The 22,019-nt window shown below is 42.0% G+C and overlaps 3 protein-coding genes across 3 annotated transcripts; 1 reads left to right on the top strand and 2 right to left on the bottom strand.

Moving 5' to 3' along the window:
• Nucleotides 1-104: 104 nt before the first annotated feature.
• si:dkey-250d21.1 lies at nucleotides 105-13,235 on the bottom strand. Its single transcript, XM_035178029.2, has 11 exons — nucleotides 12,849-13,235; nucleotides 10,698-10,818; nucleotides 9,254-9,361; nucleotides 9,132-9,168; nucleotides 7,144-8,939; nucleotides 7,029-7,059; nucleotides 4,926-6,691; nucleotides 4,733-4,781; nucleotides 2,803-4,601; nucleotides 2,427-2,463; nucleotides 105-2,280 (listed from the first exon to the last, which is right to left on the bottom strand). Exons 1-11 carry the CDS (start codon nucleotides 12,935-12,937, stop codon nucleotides 746-748), a joined length of 7,368 nt encoding a protein of 2,455 aa, XP_035033920.1. The 5' UTR covers nucleotides 12,938-13,235; the 3' UTR covers nucleotides 105-745.
• A 545-nt stretch (nucleotides 13,236-13,780) lies between these two features.
• On the bottom strand, nucleotides 13,781-18,036 carry thap12a (THAP domain containing 12a). Its single transcript, XM_035178030.2, has 5 exons — nucleotides 17,560-18,036; nucleotides 16,467-16,584; nucleotides 16,277-16,375; nucleotides 16,128-16,164; nucleotides 13,781-15,986 (listed from the first exon to the last, which is right to left on the bottom strand). The coding sequence occupies exons 1-5, from the start codon at nucleotides 17,643-17,645 to the stop codon at nucleotides 14,170-14,172; spliced, it is 2,157 nt and encodes a 718-aa protein (XP_035033921.1). The 5' UTR covers nucleotides 17,646-18,036; the 3' UTR covers nucleotides 13,781-14,169.
• A 969-nt stretch (nucleotides 18,037-19,005) lies between these two features.
• Nucleotides 19,006-21,905, top strand: si:ch211-266i6.3 (cytoskeleton-associated protein 2). The gene is made up of 7 exons (XM_035178593.2): nucleotides 19,006-19,145; nucleotides 19,464-19,518; nucleotides 19,613-20,421; nucleotides 20,507-20,783; nucleotides 20,875-20,935; nucleotides 21,032-21,260; nucleotides 21,382-21,905. The coding sequence occupies exons 2-7, from the start codon at nucleotides 19,477-19,479 to the stop codon at nucleotides 21,638-21,640; spliced, it is 1,677 nt and encodes a 558-aa protein (XP_035034484.2). The 5' UTR covers nucleotides 19,006-19,145; nucleotides 19,464-19,476; the 3' UTR covers nucleotides 21,641-21,905.
• Nucleotides 21,906-22,019: the final 114 nt, after the last annotated feature.

The following is a 22,019-nucleotide window of genomic DNA, read 5'->3' as shown; positions in this document are numbered from 1 at the left end:
AATTACAGCCTCATTGCACCATCTAGTGTTGACTTGTAGACATGACTACACATTTGACACATGAAAGTCTATCTAGCGTGAGGAAAAACTCAAAAGCCATTAACTTATTTTTGGAGCATTTTATTACTTTTCTGACAAATATATATACGAAGGTTTTCCCATTAAGGAAACATTCTTTCAAAGATACGTTTACAGCAAATTGATTCCTGCAGAGAGACAGGAAACTTGGGAAATCATCAGAGAACATGATCGAACTAACTATGCTATTTGTGCCCAGGAAAGGTAAAGGGTGCAATTTCCTCAATTATAATGAACTTATGACAGGGATACACAAGCCAGTCTTGTCATTTCGGTAATGAGAAAAAAATAGAGTTGTTTCACAGCCAATGGGACATTTTTAAACATGTGTATTATCATAATACATGGGGTGAATTATTAGTTTTGCATCAAGGCACAAGCATTGATAACTGTCAGTGGAGCATTGCTTTCTTTTGCCAAGATATTGGTCCCATTGGGCAGTACAACTGTACAAACTACAGAATAAAAAAAACAAAAACATAACATGGGCTTGGTTTGCAGGAAAACAACAAAAGGAAAAGAATTTAGATCATAATGTACACAGAAATATTGAGTTCAGAACTTGGGAACTCAATGTGGATTGAGACAATAGCTGTTGAATAGGTTTGTGGTGACATCTCAAACGCATTATTCAAACTTGCTAACCGTGATGGAAGACCTTCAACTCTTACAGTGCATGGAGCTCAGAGAGAGACCTCTTCTCCTGCTGGAGGAACTCCTGGAGGCTTCTTTTTCCTTGCCTGAAGTTGCTCTCCTTCCTGGAAAATGGCAAGATGACCTGGAGTCTGAGGAGAGTCTCAATGTTACTAAAACTTCTAATCTGGGACGTCTTCAGGGTATCGAGCACGGTAGTAGGAAGATAGCCGGCCAGGGGATCCAACCATTTTTCCTTCCATGATTTCATCTCAGACTGAAGGGAGGCCTCATCTGGCAAGTCCTCCTTGTACAGGCGGAACACAAGACCACTAAGAATGCTGGTTTCTAATTTGGACATTGCGTAAGGCACAATCTCCAGACACCTCAAAGTATCCAATACCTTTTCTGTGAAGAGGTCGTCAATCTCTGCTATTGAGTGCTCTATAACTCCCATGCTTACTGATTCTTTGTAAAACTCACTCAAAGGCTCTAGGAGCACTGAATGCAACATTGTGACATGGAGTTTAGAAGCCAGTGCGACAGCTTCCTCAAACCAGACCCTGTGATGGGTGTCAACATCACTCTTCAGCTTACCAAAACATGCTTTGAGATCAGGCAAACTATTCACAGCAAGTAGCATGTCTAATGGTTTGCCCTGAAGAGACTGACTTAGCTTCTTAGTTAAACTCAGGACGTTTTTCTGCACAACTGTTGAAAGGATGAACTCAAAGTTTCTGATTTCATTGAAGAACTGTGATGCTTGCTGCTGGTTTGAAACACTTCCCTCTCCTTTCAGCTCATTCAAGCAGAGCGTGACTGATTCTAAAATCTCTACCATCACTTCGTGCATGTCATGACTCTTCTCCCAGTTCTTGATGAGTTTGTCCCGCAGCTCGTTGCCCTTTCCTTCGTCGTCCTGGAACACGTGAATGATCGTTTCTTCCAGTTTGTTCTGGCGTTCTGCATCCTCTGTGAGCCAATGTAATATTTTACTAATGAGAACTGCTCCATCAGCTACTTCTTGAGCAGAAGAGGATTTAGCCAGCCAAATATTAAGAGGCAAAGCAGAACTGACACTTCTTACAGCTCGAGGATATTTCTCAGCTATAGCTAAACTTACAGTCCTCATCTGAGCTCCTACTTCACCTACACTCAGCAAGGCCTGTCCTCTACAGTACTCCATGTTGAGCCCCCACTTCTCAGACAGGGCCGTCACAATAGCATCTGCAAGAGCAGCATGGTTTTCACTGAAAGGGATGAAAGCCAGTGTTTCCTCACACTGGACATCCTCTTTGTTTAGGTACCTGATGCATAGGGGGACATAGAGCTCCCTGTCAATTTCAACAGCTTGCTCAGTTATGATTGTGAAGAACTGAGAGTCCCAGAGTTCCTTGAGGATTTGTTCACGCAGCTGTGGCTCATAGAAAGACACTGCTGTTGTTGATCCCTGAACGACCTCTAGTATCACTTCATTATTAGCCAAATTCCCCTCTCCATCCTCGGGCTTCTTTGCTTCACTGGAGGCCTGCAGTTCTGTTGGTGTCCCTTTTTGTAATTCAAAGACTCCTGATGGCAACAATAAAAAAAATCAATAACACGCAACAACCTTCACACACAGCGAACATTGAGCGGAATAACTGCTCATTGTCTTTATATAATCAGAACTTTATATACTGATACCTTTATTATCTGGTGGCCATGAATGTACTTACCACTTTCCAACTTTAGTCCTTGCAAAGTTCCCATTACCTATAAAATAAGACAAACAACTTTGATTATTTATTGCCTATTCCAATGGCTATAAAATAATTATGTTTATATTTCCTACATAATGCAAAGTATAATCTAGGGCTACAATCTATCCATTATCGCTTAGTATTTTCTTTATCAATTGTTTTGTATCTAAAATGTCAACTGAGCAAAAGATATTCTGTCTACTACCAACATTTTTGAGTACATTTCCATTTGGGGAAATGGTTAGCTTCCTGCCAGGAAAATCCCCTTGACAATGAAAATCGTTACAAAATGTTCTGTTGGTCAACTGTTGCAGCTCTATTATAATGTTAAGGAAACACATTTTGTATTTACCTGGGATAGACATGGACTGCTCTCTGGATCCACCTCTATACACTTCTCAATGACCTCCGGTAGTCTCTGCAGTGTTGTGCAGTGAGACAGGAGCATCACATGATCCATTCTGCTGCCTTTGCATAGAGTGTTTCTTAACAGATCCCTCATGGAATTCAGCGTTGTCTTCATCAGATCACACTCCATACTGACACTGGGCAGGACAGCAACAAGCCTCAGCAGTAAGCTAACAGTTGGGTGGCTCTTTGACTCAGGATGCATAAGTGTTTCAGCAATGGATGACGGAGGAGCAACATCCTGGTATTTCTCGCTCCATACAGTGGCCCAGATGTTGATTTCCTGCTCGGCCACTTCTGGCTCAGGAAGATCTGTAAGGTAGAGGCTGAACGGCTTGTCTGTGGACTCCGACAGAATCGGTTGGGGGTTGCACGAGGGCAGCAATGACAGGACCGACAGGGCCTTTAAGTGGCTGTCTGAGAAACTGTACTTCATCTCATCAACAAGACTTCTGAGGAGAGGAACACTCAGATTTTCTCTGTAATATAACTCAGGAGACTCATAGCTGTGGACTTCCTCTGAGAAGCACACTTGCTCAGGAGCTACCTTGGTTGCTAGCTGGAAGGCCTGTTCAAACCAGGTAGTGTGTAGAAAGCTCACATTCTCTAACATTTTGTTAAGAGTCTCTATGATTGAGGGGATTTTTTCAACTTCACAGAGTATGTCAGCAGGGTTTCCACAGCGGAAGACAGTGCTACAGTTCCGAAGAGGAGCACAAGCATTCTTCAAAATCACAAGGGTGACAATGAAGTCCATGTTTCTTAGAGCGGTAGAGAGAACTTGTGCATGCATCGACTTGGCTCCTGTGGCAGTAGAGCTTACAGCATCTAGGCAGCTGAGAATACCCTCTAATGTGTCAGCGAGTATGTCAAAGAAGTCTTCTCTCTTTTTCCACCTTGAGCAACATGTTTCTGGAATTTCATCCAGGGCCTCTCTCGGCATATTTAGAAGCCCATCAACAGCCTGTGCCAACTGTCCCTCCAGGCACGGAGAGTCATCAAAGAACAGCATCAAGTCTTCTGTGATGTCCAACATTTTAGCTACTGAAGGGCAAGGCACACTTCCTGCCAGCCAGTGGGCAAGGCCACAAGACTCACTGGGCGTTACAACAGAGAGCGGATAATTCTTCAAGACATCCAAAGACATTTTCTTCAGACTTTGGTAACCTGAGCCCAAATGCATGAATGCTTGCCCTCGACACTGAGACATCGGTAAGCCCCAGTCTTCAGTGAGAATCTTTGCGAGGTTATTTGCTTGCGTGTCAACATGACAGTTTTCATCAAATGGTAAGAAACCAATGAGCTCCACTTTCGGGGCTGATTCTCCGACATACCTGACAAAAACAGGTAGTTGTGTCTTATCAGCGATTCTAACAGGTTTGTCTGTGATCAATGAGAAGAATGGAGATTCCTGTATTTCCTTGAGTATGACATCCCTGATTCCATTTATGAGGAGGTTCACCATTTCACCATCACCTATAGAGGGCATGCATTTGTTCTCTCTTCCAAACCAGTGGCACATGCTGAGCTCCTGGATGAAAAGATCTTTCTCTTCTTCTGACAGGTCAGAGAGACTGCTATTCTTTTTTCCCAGTAGTGCAGCCAGTCTGAACACTGTCGCCAGACTATGACGATTATCTCCTGTGTGTCCATTCTCATCTGCTGGTTTCATGTCTTGGTCCTCCATCTTGTCAGGTGATTGCTCAATTTTGGGCTCCTCCGCTTGCTCCTTTATAGAATCATCTAAATCAGAGAGAAAACCAGACAACTTAATGGAGCTGTTACGGCAAACATTCAAATCATGTAATGATAACAGTTACATTGTACTATTATTACTATAAATATGAAATGAAAACATATTTCAACAGCCATACCTTCCATATTATTTTCAGAGTTCCTGATTAAACTTTTGGATTCCTTGTCCTGTTGAGTATACACAGGTAAATGTAATGAGTCATACAGTTAATAAAATGGACATTCATATAATTAATAGAAAAAGAGAAGAAAATAAGAATAAGAAAATAATGTAACACACTGTCTCTTTAATTAAAGAATACAAATACATACCAGACAGATACCCTCCAAGGCTTGTGGTGTAACCTTCAAGCACTGGGTCACCATGCGGTCCAGGTCTCTGCTGAAGTTGGTGCCCACCTGCAGCATAGCCAAACATGGGGACCTGTCTTTAGGATATGTATTTCTCAGGTACTCTTGGAACTTCTTGTGGCGCATCACAACACCACAGTCCTCCAGTGCTGTGCTGGGTAGCACAGACATAATCCTCAGCAGGGCATTGATGTTCCCAAAGTACTGCATGAGTGGCAGACGAAGTGTGTGAAATATGGAGTTTGGGATGGTCACGGATGCCACTTTGGTCTTCCAGGTTACTCTCCAACAGCAGAGCTCTGTGGAGAAGTTGTCTGCATCAGGAAGATCACTGCTGTAGAGAGGAGGTTTTGACTTCAAGCTCTCAAACATGTAGCTCACTGTGACCGAGCATGGAACCAGGGAGAGGAAGTTGAGAGCCTCTTTGTGGTCTTCTGAAAAATGATCCTTCACTGCATTGATCAGGTTGTCTACCAGGGGCACACTTAAGCCATCTTTGTAAAAGCCAACTGGCTTAATCATGCCATCTCTTGGCAAAGAGTTTTCAGGCACTTCAATCTGCACTCTTAGGCTCTGTGCAATTGCACAAGCCTCATCAAACCAGTTCTGGTGAAACACCTTCATATTGGTCTTTACTCGGTTCAGAGTGGACACAATACCACTGATTTGGCAAAGCTGGGATGCGGCACTGAAGTGGTCCTTCTGGAGACCTGCACTCAGCTCTCTGGTAAAAGAGGATGCATTCTTTAAGACCACCATGGCAATGATGAAATCAAACTCCATTAACTTGCAGAGAAGGGCCCCAGCTTGTGTGGATATAGATGATTTCCATCTCTGTGGGTTGTTTTTAATCTTCTCCAGACATTCAACCAGGGGCTCCAGAATCTGCACCAACACCTCATAAGAATCATGCTTCTCTTGCCAACAGCCACAGAACTTCCCTCGAAACTCCTGGACCTTTTCATAGCTCTCTCTAAGACCAAACACTAACACATAGTCAAGCTGTTTTTCTAAAATAGCACTGCTACCAAAAAACATCAAAACCTCTTCAAATGTATCCAGGGCTCTTTTAATAGCAGGCACTGGGATGGATTTTGACCACCATGTATTGAAAGAGTAGGTAGAGCAGTGTGTGCTTATAGCGAGAGGATATTTCTCCTGGACTTTGCAGGCAAAGGCTTTCAGCTTGTAGGAGACATCACCAGAGCCTAGGTAGGCTTGACCTCTGCAGTTATTCAAATCAAGACGCCACTCGACAGTAACCATTTCCAGGAGACGCAGCACCATGAGATCACAATCAAGATCAGCCTCAAGGAATCCCATCAACTCCAGACGCATGACATCAAAACTATCCACAAACCGAAGGAAAAGAGGGAGATGATCTCTCTCCCCCAGTTTCACAACACTGTCAATGAATAAGGAAAAGAACGAACTCCCCACTTCTGTGAGGATTCCTGCCCTGACAGCATTCTCGCACACAGTGAGAACTTCTTTCATTTCAGACTTGGTCACGTAGTCCACCTCTCCATCTTGAGCAGAAGTGTCACTACGTAGCCTGCTTTGACTGTTGTATGCAGCAACCACTGCAGATTGCAAAGCAGATTTAAGCGCCTCTCGATCAGTCTCGGCACACTTCAGTTCCACAAGCCTTTCCGCATCCATCTCTAGGTTTATGAGTTGAATTTCCTCCTCAGTGTCCTTTTCTGCGTTGTTTCCATGAGCTGCCACTGAAATGAAAAGTGGGAATGGTCGTGTAAGCAGAGAATACTTAATCATTAGTCAGTAGGGGACATACTGGCGAGTAATTAAAAAGAAACTTAAAAAAAGTTATTTTCACTTCCACAATTCAAATATTTCTAAAACTTATACATTAAGTTTTCTTTTTTCCTTTTAATACACTATAGCTTGCATTCTGCAATTTTTCCATCTTAGTGTGTGACAACCAACCTCAAATTGTAAATTGTGATCTTATGTGATAGAACAGACTTGTCATTATCCCAAGCGGCTGCATGTTGAAACGGATGTGAACATTTTCTCAGGAAATGTATGCAAAAATGTTCTCACCTTTTGGAGGCTTCTCTTTTGTGTCATCATCCTGTAACACACACAAATGTTAAAAACACACACAATACATATACAAACAATTTCAACAGAATTCTGCTTATTATAGTCGACTCACCATTTGCAGAATCTGCAGGATGTCTGGGTGCTTCTGGACATATGAATCCACCATTTGCTCAACACTGAAGTGCACGTCCTGGTTAACATAGACATATGCCATGCTGCACTGTCTTTGGTCCTCTGGTGTGCCTGTCAGGTAGGAGTGGCAGCGCTCCAGAACCATATGATATTGGCCATACACATCTGCCTCTGCGTTTACACATGGAACAGTGCCCAACACTCTCAGCAAGCTCTGCACATTCGGATAAAACCCAATATCTGGGATCTTGAGTGTAGCAAACACTGTGGTTGGTAGGATTCTGCGCTTGCTTGCGTGTCTCCATTTCACTTCCCAGCAACCAAGCTCTTCGTAAAATGTGTCAGGCCTGGCAAGGTTGTTCAGGTTGGCATCTGCTACTTTATCCCTGCGAATGCTGAAATTGTGGTCAGCCATGTAAGAGGGCACTAATGACAGCCATCGTAGAATCCTCACCATCTCAGTGCTGAACACTCTCTTCACTTCTGCAACAAGATACTGCAAGATAGGTCGGCTCAGAGTTTCTCTGTAAAAGTCCTCCAGTGGTGTTTCAGCTGTGTCCCCTTGATCCATCTCTGGTTTGGTGACCTCAACTCCCAGCTTCTTGGCTCGGCCAATTGCATCTGAAAACCATTTCCTGTGGAATATTGCAAGCTCCTGTTGATATTTGTTTACCAGCTTTAAGGCATTGGAGATTGTGTACTGCAAGGTACTGCTGATGCTAATTATTCCCCTGAGACTTGAGTTGAGTATGCTCACACAACAGAGAGTGTTCTTCAGAACAACAAGCGTGATAATGAAATTGAAATTCTTCAAAACTGGCTTGAGCTTGGCCATCTGTTCAGCAGTGTCTTCGTCTACCTTTGAAATCATCTCATTGATGCAGTTCAGGAATGGCTCCAGAATATCCAACATAGTCTGGAAGGCATCAGTGCTGTGTTCCCAATTCACACTGACAGCTGCTTTGATCCGATCCACTTCTCCTTTTAAATGCCCATATGTTATCTGGATCTTTCCTTCCAGTCTTTTGGACAGCTCTGGTGTTCTCCTGAGTAACGAGGCTACCTCCTCCACGGTGTCTGCAGCCTTCTGGATGGAGGGCATAGGCATGCAGCGAATAATCCAGATGTTGAAGGCATATGGGTCACTTGGCGACAGGACTACTTGTGGAAACTCCTGCAGAATTCTGCTGGTAAGGTCTCGCATTTTCTGACACATGCTGCCTGTAACCAAATAAGTGAGTCCCCTGCAGTGCTCCATCCTCAGCCCCCACTTGTTTCTCAACACAGCGAGAAGCATGTAAAACAGATTCTCTGCATCCATGTCACATGGTAGGAACCCAATGAGGTGCTTTTGTGGGAACCCATCAACTGTGACAGACCTGATGAAAACAGGAATCTGCTCTTTTCCTTCTATGCTCGTCACATCCTGAAGAAGAATGGAGAAGAATCGTGCCAGTCTGAGGCTATTTTGGATCTCCTCCCGCATGAGGTCTTCGCAGAACTGCAGGATTTCTGTCCTGTCAATTTTCTCCACACAGACACGATTGAGTGCTTGCTGACCCCTAGCGCCACCAATCGACTCATCGGCATTGATGTTTGCACCATTGATGCTGAAACCAGTCAGTGCCAGAATTTCCTTAAAATACACTTTTAGAGTCTCTTTTGCTTTAGAGCTTGTCACATCCTCTTGGGTTTGGTTATCGTTTTGCAGTTCAGGCATTTCACTCTGCTCTCCAGAAAATTCTTGTGTCTCCCCTGTCACTTCTGCTCTGTTTTCTAGTTGGAAAGAGAAATAACACTTAATGAATTGGGGAGATGATTTAAAAGAAATCGCAAATTCAGTCAGTGAATAATTATTTAAAACAAGGGCTAATACATTTGAACATAGACTAAAACTCAAGTCTAGTTTAGGTTTATGTCTCAAGGGGCTTAAATAAGGAACATTTAAAGGATGAATTAATGCAGTACCTTTTGTTTTCTTCACAGAAGAAGGTTCCTCTTCCGACTAGGAAAATGAAAAGGGTAATTATATATTTGCATTTTTCTTGTATCATTAAAAATGCAGTCACTATAAACACTCAAACACTTACAGGATCTCTAGCTCGTTTCCTGTTGCAGGGCAGTTGATTATTCTCCGGTGTCGTGCAGTCAAATATTGTTGGAACAGCATCATCACTTAGGACACAACCCGAGTCGCTCTGAAAAACAAGAAGGAGGAGAACAGACTTTTATGCAAAGCCTAAATCTTCAGACCATGTGATATTAAAAGGAAATAAATTATACTATAGGACACATTTTATTCAATCTAATAATTATAGGAACTTTAAATCAACATAAAGTTTGATGATTACCTAAAAAAAAGTAACCAGAGGGGTATTTGCTAAATAAGTTGGTGTAATTCTTCAAAGGACCATGATATTTTTGACAACAAAAAAGCTCATTGCCTCTTATACACAGTATTTTAGTTTTGCAATAAATTTTGTACAGTGTATATTTCCCCCCTGTTTTGTTTCTTTTTTGATTAAATTGTAGCTTACAGTGGCTGCAGACATAATTCAGACATTCACTTTTTCTGTTGTGGATTCATATTGTAAATAGGTAGAATTTAAATTTTAGCTCATCAATCTACACTCAACAATGACAATACAAAAACAATAAATCAATCAATTCCAAAAGTATTCAGTTTTAATTCACAATGTTGAAGAAGCCCCTTTGGCAGGAATTACATGTTTAGTCTGTGGCAAGTTAGATGTGAAAAGGTTTGGGACAGTTTTTTTCCATTCAGAGTTTTTTCGACAGGTTTCTGGAGGGCACACTAAGTGTGGGGTTGGTAAGACAGCCAATGTAACAGCACTTGCCAATTTCTCCAAATGTACTGTCATTCCTCTTTTGAAATCATTTTCTCTGACAGAATATTTCAGGCTGTTTTTTGAGCTCAACATCTGTAATCCTTTACGTTGCTTGACAGATATTCTCCCTGGTTTATTTCTGCAGTGAAGACGATAGGACGTGCCATCGACTCATTTATAGTTGTAACCTCCTGCAGGTTAGACGCTGACTAACACTGAAAGACTCACTATAGACTCAGAGCTTGAAGCTTACTGAAGCTTAGAGCCCTGGTGTTTCCAAACTTCTGGCACGCAAGAAACATCTGTTATAACATTATAAGCTTCACAAAGACTGGAATTAGAGCTTATACTGTTGTATCAAATTGCATTAGACTGTTCAGTTGTGCCTTGTAAACTGGTAATTGTGGTTGCCCTGGTTCAGGTGTGACAATAGAATAACGTGTTAATGTTTTGACAGTTATGGTACTGGCTCACCAAGAAGAGCACAACAGTGATATACTGGTGCTATAATAACAACAAAATGACGATACACTTTTTAAAAACTGTTTCAGTAGAGCTTTTATTAATATGATAAATTACACCTGTGTTGATCTACTATTTCATGTCAACATTGCTGCTATGGAAATGGTCTATTCTGTTTCTCAACATACACAGAAGGATAACGGACAATGGATTGGTTTCTTACCTGTTGGGAGATCATAGAGGGCTCAAAGTGCTTTGCACAAAGTCTGTAGAGTTTATGCAACTGCTCAGCAGGTTCTGATGACAAGTCCTGGCGACCACAGTTGATCAGCCATTGTTTACAGCTGAAAAATACAGAAGGAACAGATATAAATCATTGGGGTCACAAACATGCATTTTCTTCTGTACTCTACATAGTACCGACGCCAAGGAGGTCCTGTTTGGTTTTGTTTATTTTCTTCACTGAGCTATATTAAAAATGAGGACTCTATATCTATGTATTCTCAAGTTAAAAGGATGAAAAAAGGAATTGATCAATTTTGTTTTATTCTTGTCTGTTAGTTAGCAGGATTACACCAAGACTACTGGGTGGATTACCACGCAACTTGGTGAAAGGATGTGGTCTGGGTCAGGGAAGACCCCATTTCAAATTATATAATATTTTTTCACTTTCTTTTATATTTTGAAATAAAGCATTTTTCAACATTTCCATCGTATGCATGGACTGTGCCATGACAATAGATCGTGCAAAACAAGTTGTGTTTACAAAATGGGTTAGATAGTTTTGTATTCATGGCGCCATCTAGTGGTAAAATATCCCAAGACTGCCTAGCAAAGCTATGACCTCTCATCCAAACATGTTTGCTGTGTTTAGTTACAAGAGCTTCAATTTTGACTTATAGACACAATTAAAAAACATATATATATATTTTTAAATGCCATATTGATAACTTGTTATCCATCGATGTATCATTTACAAAAGTTGGTTGAGCTGCCTCAAACTAGTTTGTTGTGCTTTTACCTTTTTGAATAAAGAGGCTAAAATGACAAACAAATTTTGACTCAACACCAAGTCATTTTCTTTTGAATTGTGAAAATTGAAAATTAATTGGGACAGCACCACCTTGAGGTCAATGACTGTCATTTTTTGGCACCTGAGTAGTGGGTCGACTTTTCAACCCCAGCCACGAAAAGAAAGCAAGAAAATACTTGGGCCACTTAAAAAAAGCCAGTGGTGATAATAAATGACTTCATCACTGGGCAAACGCACACAACCATGACATCTACTCCCAACTCAGAGATGCTCTTCTTGGTGTGTTTTACACATGCACAGGTGAAGTCATGTCTGCAGCTCAGCATGGATCTGTCACACTCACCTGACTCATACAGATCTGCATTCACAACCTCAGGGTTTGCAATGATACAAAACGTAGTTGCAATTTATTGCTGCCTTAAGTCTACACCACTTTACATGATTTGTGCTGTCTTCCATCATCCATTTTATGCCTTCTCTTATTCTGTCTATCATATTGTGTCAATAATGCAGGTGAAAAATAAGGGTGGATTAAAACGCGTAAGGGGAAGTGGGCTTCACCTCCCTCAGTATAACGTAACAGCAGAACGACGGGGCTGTGATGTATCAGTCGGTGTTTCCTCTGATTCGGAGGTTATATTTCCTCTGAGTCAGAACTGCAGCCGTCACTCAAATGCACTCCTTTAATTCATCCGACTTTTCATTTTTTTAAATCGCAAACATTAATCGTGTAAAACGAGCCTGGTCTCGCGGTGGAGTGACGGCGCCAGTTGCGAAGCCGCCACAGAATACAGGAGGCGCTAGATTGTTATTTATTCACACGGACATCACCTGTTAAAATTACGCAAACACCAGTCTGAATGTCCACCGATGTGCTGTGGTGCTACACGCCTTAGTTTGATGAGAAACAACCACATCGGCTGTAATATGACGGATGTAGCTTCGTTTCCCTTAGCTAACGTCAGTCCTAGCGGCACACACCTCTGAGGCGGTAGGTGTCGTGCACCGATGGCGATTTAGATTACAACACAAAAAAAGTTTTTAACTATGGTTTCTTGTTGTTTGTGAAGCCTCTGAACACAAAGACACGCGGACAGAAACAATAATGAACAGCCGCGTCCTTCTCCGGCTCTAAATGACCGCTCGGAGCCTATTTCATGCGTTTTTTTCCCTTTCGAGAGTAACTAGTCTGCGCCATTTTCGACGGAGTTGTGTCACTGTTAGCCAACATGCTGTGAAGCTAACGCTAACAGTGCTAACAGTTGGGAGCTAACGCATTCATTGTGCAGGCTCGGGACTCGTTTTTAACGCGAAGTTCAGTGAAATAAACGCAGTTCTTACCGCTCCGGGTCCGCAGGGAAGCTGAAAAGTGCAGTGGTCGATTCCCCTTGCTGGTAATCACAGCTCACCGCGGCGCAGCAGTCAGTCATTTTGGACTGCAATGTAGCTAGCTAGTAAGTTAGCTAGCTTAGCAGGCGGTTGCAAGCGGGCTAGCCTACTCTGAGCAAACCTGCAGCAGAGTCTACAGGCTCATGCCGTGGGGAAACCTGCGGCCCGCCCTGTTGAGTCTCACTGTTGTTTACACGCAGCGTCTCTTTTGCGAACTAAGAACCGACTAAGTCCATGCTTCCAGAAGTTGATGTTGCGTGGTGAGAGTCGCCGAAAGCGTGTTATCCCATCAACCAGGAACTACACCGTGCAGTAACACATGTTCCCCAGCAGAGGGCGGTGTGGCTCCAACAGGCCTGAGCAGAGTTCCAGTGTGGAGATGAACTGAACAGGTCCTCCACTGTGTGGGAGCCGGAACTAGTTAATACACACCTTTTATCAAGATACGATTTTATCCATTAGGAAATGCTTTTGCCCGCTTGCTCCAGATGACACAGTATATAAGAATGAATAAAACGATAGTATATTTAATCATAATTGTAATGATTTCTGAGCCAAAGTGTCAACTGGTTAGAGCAAGTTTTTTTTTCATAACTTGGTATCATGCAGCACCAGATAATGGATCCATTCTCAGTTCACTCTGCAAAAATCTTCCTTTCAAATATTTTGGACAGCAGCCTCCTGATTTTACATTTTACAAGAAATAATTAGACCAACAAAAGGAGTGTACTAAATGTACTGCACCATGTGCCTGATAATAAACATATATGATGAACAAACAAACGTCTTACTTACTTATCCATCCACCCTAATATATAAGTGTTGTATGTACTCTATGTTGTGTATAAATGTATGGTGGAGAAGACAACCACAAACACTTAAAATTCCAAAGAATTCATCTCTTTATTTACATGTTCAGGGAAGGTTTTATTAATCCTTAACAAATGTCAGCAGATCCACTGGTGACAGACACACTTTAATAACATTTATAACTCTAAACCCAATCTAAATCGTTTGCTATTGATTTAAACAGTGGAGACAAGGAATGGTAACATTAATAAAGACAACAGTCTGGCATGACACTTTGCTGTCCAGGTGTTTGTTTTTTTATAAAAATCTAGAATGTTAATGAACAATCAATATATGGGCTGAGGAGAAAGAGAGACACACAAAACTTACATCTACCTCAAGTTAAAGATAACACAACCTGCACATAGTAACAAAGCAGTGGATAATCTGTCCAGAGGCTGAACTACATCACAACTGATTTCATTCACACCTGCTCCTCTCTGGTAGGGTATGTGTTCACGTAGACCTCAACCATTGAATCCAGATCATACCCTACATCATAATTCATGTTCAAAACAGCAAGACTTTTTGATTTGAACTGGTCAGGCGTGTTCTCCATGTACACCCCGAAGCACTTGAACGCCACATCGCAGCTGTCCTCCAGAGCCAAGGTAGGCAGGATGCCAATCAGTCTCAGGACCACGAGCACATTTGGGAAGAACTTCACATCGGCAAGCTGCAGCGTTTCATGAAGGCTGGATGGCGACGTCTCACCTCGGACCTTTTTGCTCCATTTCACCCACCAACAGTGGAGCTCGGCAGAGAGGGTTGCTGCATTAGGGATTACATTTTTAAACATCTGTATGCTCTCCTCCTCAGGTTCACTGGACTTGTGCTGCTCTATGATGGCGGGGATCAGCGACAGACACCTCAGGGTCTTCAGGTGGTCCTCACCAAACAGCTCGTCGATTTCTTTGATGATGTGGTTCACCACGGGAACAGACAGGTGGTTTTTGTAGTAACTGTCTGGTTGAATGGTTCCAGATTCTGACTGATACTTCCTCAAGAATGAGCGAGGAATTTTGACCGGGATCTCCATCGCAGAGGCTAGGTTAATGGCCTCATCATTCCAGAACTCATGATACACATCGATGTTGTCCGACACTTCCTTCAGGGAGTGCAGTACAGCTTTTAGACTGCTTGCAGCAAAATGGGCATCCTGTTCTTTCCCCTGCACGTTCTTCCCAAATGCTCGCGTAAGAGTCATTGTGTTTTTCAGCACGACCAGCGCCATTATGAACTCAAAGTCAGTTAGTGCTTTCGAAATCTCTAAGGCGCTGTGTGCGACTTGGTCGTTCCACCTCATGTCTTCATTATCATGCACGCTGTCCACACATAATAGCAGGGCCTCTACGATGTCCACCGCCACTTCAAACGCATCGTGTTGTCTGGTCCAGCTGGAGCGACAGGTCTCCTTCAGTTCATTGGCTTTCTCCTCTTTGTCTGGGTAGAAAATCGAAATAGCATGCTCCAACTCCAGTTGTAGTAACTGGGACTGACTGAAGAATGAGTCAATTTTCTTAAAGGTAGACATAACGAGCTGAACCCCGGACAAAGCCATACTACTGGCAAGTGACATGTTCAGTGTTCGATTAGATCTCAGTGCAACTACTGCCAATGGATATTTCTCAATCAGTTTGGCAGAAAATGCTTTTAGTTTGCTAAAATGTATCCCAGAGTAGGAGTGGGCTTGACCTCGACACTGTTCCATATCCAGGCCCCATTTGTCAGTCATCTCAGACAGCAGTTTCTCTGCCAGGGCATCTCCATCTCCTTCAAAGTCAAGGAATCCAAAGAACCTCTCCCGCAGGCAGTTAGACTGGTCCACAAAACGGACAAACACAGGGAGGGACCATTCTCCTGAGATCTTCACTACATCATCAGTGAGTAATGAGAAAGAGCCGTTTTGTTTTACTTCCTCCACCAGCTTACTGCGGATGTATTTTTCACACACCTCAATCAACTGACTGAGCTGAGCTGAGGAGCAGCCCTCCTTGTTCTCATCGTACCTCTTCTTCAGGACTTCATCGCCACAATTCATGCGATATTCTAACAATGCCTGAAAGTTGCTTGACCCAAGACCATCTTCTTTCACATCACCAGGCCCTGTAGGAGGAATGCTCTGCTCTCCCAAAAGCACAAGAACTTCAAATAATGACTTGAGATACTCCTTGTGTTCATCTTCCTCAGTAACAGTCGGGACATCTTCCTTTGCTGCATCTGTTTGAGACTTCTTCATTTCTGAAAGGGAAACAGAAACAGTTGCAGGACAGAAACCAAGTTATTTGTTAATCTGGTGACAAATATTGGCATGGGAATCATCTCATTTTCAGTGTCAAGAAATACATTTGTGTGTGGGTGTGTGTGGATATTCCTGCTTACTTTTTCTCCCCCTACTCTCCGTTTCTTCAGTTTTGGTCTACAGAAATAAAGAGACAAGACACCAATTATAATTATTATTAGACATAAACTCCAAAAATCAAATGGAACAAAGAATTTTTCCCCAATTCAAAACTATTTATTTTACCCACCGTCTCTTTGTTCCGCTTCACCTGTCCATTTTGAGACTGGCTTGGTGTGTCAAAGATGGTCGGTATGGCATCATCCTTCAACACTGTACCTTGAGCATCCTGAAAACAGTTAATTAAAAAAAGGTTCATCACATAGCACATATGGAGACTGACTTCAGAAAATGATGTGCAACTGGAAGAAATAACTTACACTGTCAATCGAAGATGTTTCAAAATGTTTTCCACACAGTCTGTAGTACCTGTACAGATGATCTGCTGATCTGTCTGCCAGGTCTTTCCTCTGGCATTTCTCTACCCACTTCTTGGATCTGGAGGGAGAGGGCAGATACAATACATTAACACATCATGTCAAAAGCATAGAATGTACAAAGCAATCCTCCTAACCTATTAGGATGACTGATACACACACACTGATACACACCTTTAATCATATCAAATAATTATCTCATATGCATCTACTTTTTTATATACACGTGGGCATATTCATGTATATATTAGTTGTTTTTATTTCTATCTTTGAACAGATGTGAATGAATATATGTATAAGTGTTTATATTTTTTCTTTGGGCGTTTTTCTTTTACCAGGGTTTGGATGTTTTTTTTTTCTTTATTCACTATTCCAGGTCAATTCGATATAACTCTTATTAAAATTCGATACACCCCTTGTGACTAAAAACTTTGTCTGTTGGGAAAAATTGAAAACCTATACTTATAATAAGATAATGCTGCACAACAATTCACATAGGTTAGAATGTAATGACTGTCGTTGACTCAAACACGGATGACTTTACTATCATGAATACAATGTGATGAGACACTGATAGTCCAATATACACTAACCAGTCATGGTACAGTGACAGTTTTCTAATGGACTCATACTGTTAATACCCACATGGTTCCACATGACGTACTACACAGCAGATGATGGAACCAGTCCTAATGTGATCAACTATCCGCGTCTTTGTTGAAGCATTATTTTTAACAAATGATCTTATAATGTTAAATATAATGTAAACGTTTAAATCAAGAGCAGGTGGAACTTTTACATTTAGTTTGCGCGTTGTAAAGTTACGAGCTACATGTGAACGTGTAGCAGGTTTAATAAAAGACTGAGCAGATTTATTAATTAAGAGGTTACAATGCTGTTTGGTTTAAATTTCATTTCAACAACAGTTAGTATCGTTTCCACGATCATGGTTTGAATTTCAGCAACAAACAGCAGCGCATTCTCAGCGGGTAGCTACGACTAGCATTAGCTCTAGCATGGTGTTAGCATGAGTTACCTTTCTGCATCGTGAGGGAACCTGAAGAGTGGCTGATTATCGGATTTACTACTCGTGCAGCTCGGTGCAGCACAGCGGCTCTGCATTATTACAAAGTCTTTATCATACACGTGTTTAGCTGTGAGGTTACTGTGAGTAGCCAATTGCTAACGCTAGCTGGCATGTCTCTGAAACAAGATGGCTTCCGATTTGCAATTTCAAAGTAAAAGGCACGAGCTGGCGTAGTTTTAAACCTGTGGTTTGATATAAGATTGTCAAATTCAGTTATGTGCGATGAGAACGTAATTAGGAAAGAATGTCACATTACGTCTTGATAACATCATTACAATACCCCCATCACAACAAAGTTTTACTTGTTAAATGTAAGTCATGAACATCATAATATCGAGGCGTTGTCGAGGCTTTGTCCATGAAACAACTCCACAGAATCCATATTGGTTAATTTGTCCCCATTTCAAAATTACTCTAATTTCTAAAGACCGTGGAGACAAATAGTAGCTTTCAAGTTTATTTTGAAGGGAAAGCGGCTTCCTTGTTTAATAAGCTCTCTGGAGCTTGACGTAACGAGGAGCGCGCGAGTTTCGGTTGGCTCCCACAATCCTTAGCGGTCTATTCAAAGTGCAAGGCATGAAAACATGTCATGGCATGTTGTTTTGTTTCACGACGTGATTACATCCGTCAATCATTGATGTATGGATGTATGACGTCTTGCTTTACTACTAGTGATGTATAATAATATTGATTATATTTAATATTTGATGCACTATTGAAATTTGTTTGCATGTATGTATGTATGCACATATTTTTTGTTTATTTATTATTATTTCTGTATTATTATTATTCATATTTGTTTTTTCCAAACTTAAGTGATAGAAACACACTATGTTGCATATCTATACTTTAAAACTAAGCCACACAATGGATCACTCCGTAAAAGGTACAGGGCTGATGATGAAAATAATATAAATAAATAGATAATAATTATAATAATGGTGTTGCATTCTTCTACTTGATATTTTCTTCAACATTTTATTTGGTATGGTATTTTTTAAATCAATGCTTCATGAGTGTATCACGTCGTGTTATACTACTGTTACTGATCAATGATAGTAATAATAAAAATAACAATAGTAGAATTTTCTATTTGATATTTCTCATCGACATTATCTTCGCTTTCTGCTTGTTTTCCCTCATACAGCAACGTGAAGTGAACACGTGATGGATCCTGAGTATCACCGCTGGTGGAGGTTATAGCGGTGTGTTCAGAGCACTGAGGCCGTGTCTCGGCGGTCACACCCTGGGTGGAGCTGCCGGCAGGGACCGGTATCATTGGAATCCTATTTGCGTTCAAACATTTGAACAGAAGCGGTGAACAGTTGGGGGATAATGAGAGATGCGACTGTTCTCCAACTCTCGTTCTCACTTTGGAGACGTCCTATTGGTCAATCTTGCTCTCTCGCGATACTAGTGTGACCAATCGGAGCGCAACAGCGCCAAGTCAAATCTAGTTCTGTTTTTCCGGAGCGAAGCGAGAGTCACTGATCCGGAGCTTCCTCCTCGAGTTGTCCTACAAACAACTGCAGCAGGTAAGTTGCCTTTAGTACTTAACGTAATGTGAATGTGTAAGTGATAACAGCTAATGTTCCGCTCCGCTAACATCATGTCATCCTTCATGTCCGTTAATTTTACGTTTTGAGCACGTTAACGTTCCGCCCCATCGGCCATTGATTTATTTAACTTTTTCGTTAAGAAATCATGATCAGCTGCTTAATATCTGCACAGTTTGAACTGTTGTTTGGTCAATAACACTTTTTTTCAACTATAACCATGACGTACTAAATGACCCAGTTCATTCACGGTTGTAGTATTATCGTGTTTTATATCGTGCTTTCTTCATTTTCCAGAAAACGCTCCAGAATGGATAACGTCGCAGTTTCAAGTCGAAACTGCACCAATAAAGTAAGTTTATGGCGGTGGACATCACATGAAACGGTCGGTGTGTTGATTAATGAGTAACTTAAACATAATCATGTCATTGTTTTACGTTTATTAGGGAAACAAGGAGAATGCTCAGCCTGCACATGGAAGCAAATCCCTCATCCAGAGAGATAAAAAGCCCGTGGCTCCATTTCATGTGAAAAGCAACAAAAAAGAGGAGACCTCAGCAAAACATGGTTCTCTTAAACCGAAGCCCAAACTGGTGGACACAAAGTCCACATGTGGTGATGCTCTAAAAAAGACAAAGACTGCACAGAAAGATGGGAAACCAGCTGCTGCTTCTGATGTTGCACGACGACAAACATACAGCCGGGCCTTCCTCACAGAGCAGGCTGTGAAACACCAAAAAATTGTTGCAGAAGTTCCAAAGCGGCCAGCTGCAGCGCTGTCTTCCAGATCGGCTCTTGGCATGTACAAAGGAAAGATTGTCGAGTCAAAGATAGGATCCATTTGGAAGTCAACTGCTAGTCTGGACAGTGCTGACCTCAAACCATTGGCGTCAAAAACGGAGAGACAAAGGGTTCAGAATGTGAAAAAAACAAGGTCCCAATCTGTTTCTGACCTACCTGGACCTGGCACAAGAAAACCGGCACCAACCGTGTCCAAGTCGGCGTTCAATAGACCTGCTCAGGCATCCAGGCCTCCTGTCACCAGCCGCCCTCCTGCAGGATTCTACTCTGCTCGCCCTTCTACCAGAACTGTCCCAGCAACCGGATCCAGAAACCCTACTGTGACCGCCACCAAGGGAAGTGGGTCACTGAACTCCAAGCCCAAGATTCCAGTGAAAGACAAGGCCAACAAGCCTCCTGTCTCAAGCACCCTCAGTCAGTACAGATTAACCGCGGACACTACTGAGGAAAGAAGGTAACATTTTATATTTTACACGCGCACTTTATGTTTGACCTGTGCATCCAAAACAGTCCCAAAATGTTTTGTGTTTTGTCTGCAGAGCAAAACTGGCTGAGTGGCTGGCTTCCAAGGGCAAGACGTTCAAGAGACCGGCTATGACAACAGCAGCACCTCCAAAAATCAAGGCCTCCAAACCCGGAACCAATCTGAAATCCCAGTCTCATGCCGAACCTCGGCCTGCTGCACATAAACCGGACTCCACTGCTGCTGACTGTGCAGATACACAGGGAGCAATGTTAACAACACGCACCACACTGGAGCTGCTGGAAAACTCTGATGTGGATCTGTCTGTTGACCCACAGGAAAGTGTGGATGATGTAAGTTAACAGTTTCTGTTGCCGCATTTTAAAAATATTCCCTCCCCCCGGTCACACATCTGCATCTTTTCTCTGTTTCCTGTATTGGCAGATTGTTGTGAACCTGTGTGATGTTTTGGAGGCAATGGCGTCTCCCTCCAGATGCAGTGAAGGTAAGTTTAGCCTTTTCTGTTCACTCTGATTTTGTTTAGTCAATTCAGTTCTACACAGATGCTCAAGTTTACCTAACCTTGTTTTTTTGTCTCCAGGTGAATACTCACAGGTGACAGAAGAGTGTAATGATGTAACGGAGGACAGCGAAATGAAGGATGAATGTGAAGAAAAGGTGAAGAATGATGCAGAAGAAAGAGATGAACACAAAGTGGAGACAGATGAAGAGGAATTCGAAAGTGATGATGATGTGGTGGAGACCACACCACCGATGGGAGATGCTTCAGTAGTAAAATACAGTGTGAAGACCACTCCATACCTGCAAAGGTGAGAATATTCTTTCCTCGAATCCTTTGAATCAGCTGTTTTATTAAATAGCCCAAAAAAGTGATTTGTTTTCACTTGTGATACTATTTTGTTTCACCTTTATAATATCTTCTGCGTGTAGTGTCAAGAGGACAATCGATGGTGAGGTCAGTTCATCCAGGAGACAGGGCAACATCAAAGATCTGAAGTTTCTGACACCGGTTCGTCGATCCACGCGCATCCAGCGCAAATCCTCCCACCTGCCAATGATGCTGGTCGACCATGACCCCTGTGTGTCATCGCTGGCGGAGCTGGTGAAGCTGGATGATGATCCCAATGCCTACATTTACAGAAGAAACCCTGCTCTCCTAGAAGATCTGCCCGACCACCCCAGACTGTGAGGAGGAGCTCTGTATATCTGTTACTAAAAAAAGAGACGGTTGGCTAATGGACCCTTAATACTGATGTTAAGATGGTGTTACTAATATGCATTTGTTGAAAGAATTTTAACCATCATATTCATAATTTTATTGTACTGTGGTGAAAATACACATGTCTAGTTATTGTCTTGAATGTATTGTAAAGACTTTCCTCCTATACCTTTTTACTTTAATGTAAAGTTGACACATATTGCAAAATGCACTACAATAAAAGTATTGCCTATTATCTAGGTCATTTGTGCTTTCATATTAGCCTTCTGAATTTTGATAAATGTCTACTTTGTAGGCTGCTTATTAAATCTGTGGAGATATCAGGTGAGGATCCAGAAACATATCTAGC

The sequence above is a fragment of the Hippoglossus stenolepis genome, chromosome 15 (assembly GCF_022539355.2).
Source record: "Hippoglossus stenolepis isolate QCI-W04-F060 chromosome 15, HSTE1.2, whole genome shotgun sequence".
Taxonomy (NCBI): Eukaryota; Metazoa; Chordata; class Actinopteri; order Pleuronectiformes; family Pleuronectidae; genus Hippoglossus; species Hippoglossus stenolepis.
The sequence above is the reverse complement of the archived record's forward strand: the minus strand, read 5'-3'. Positions and strand labels throughout refer to the sequence as shown.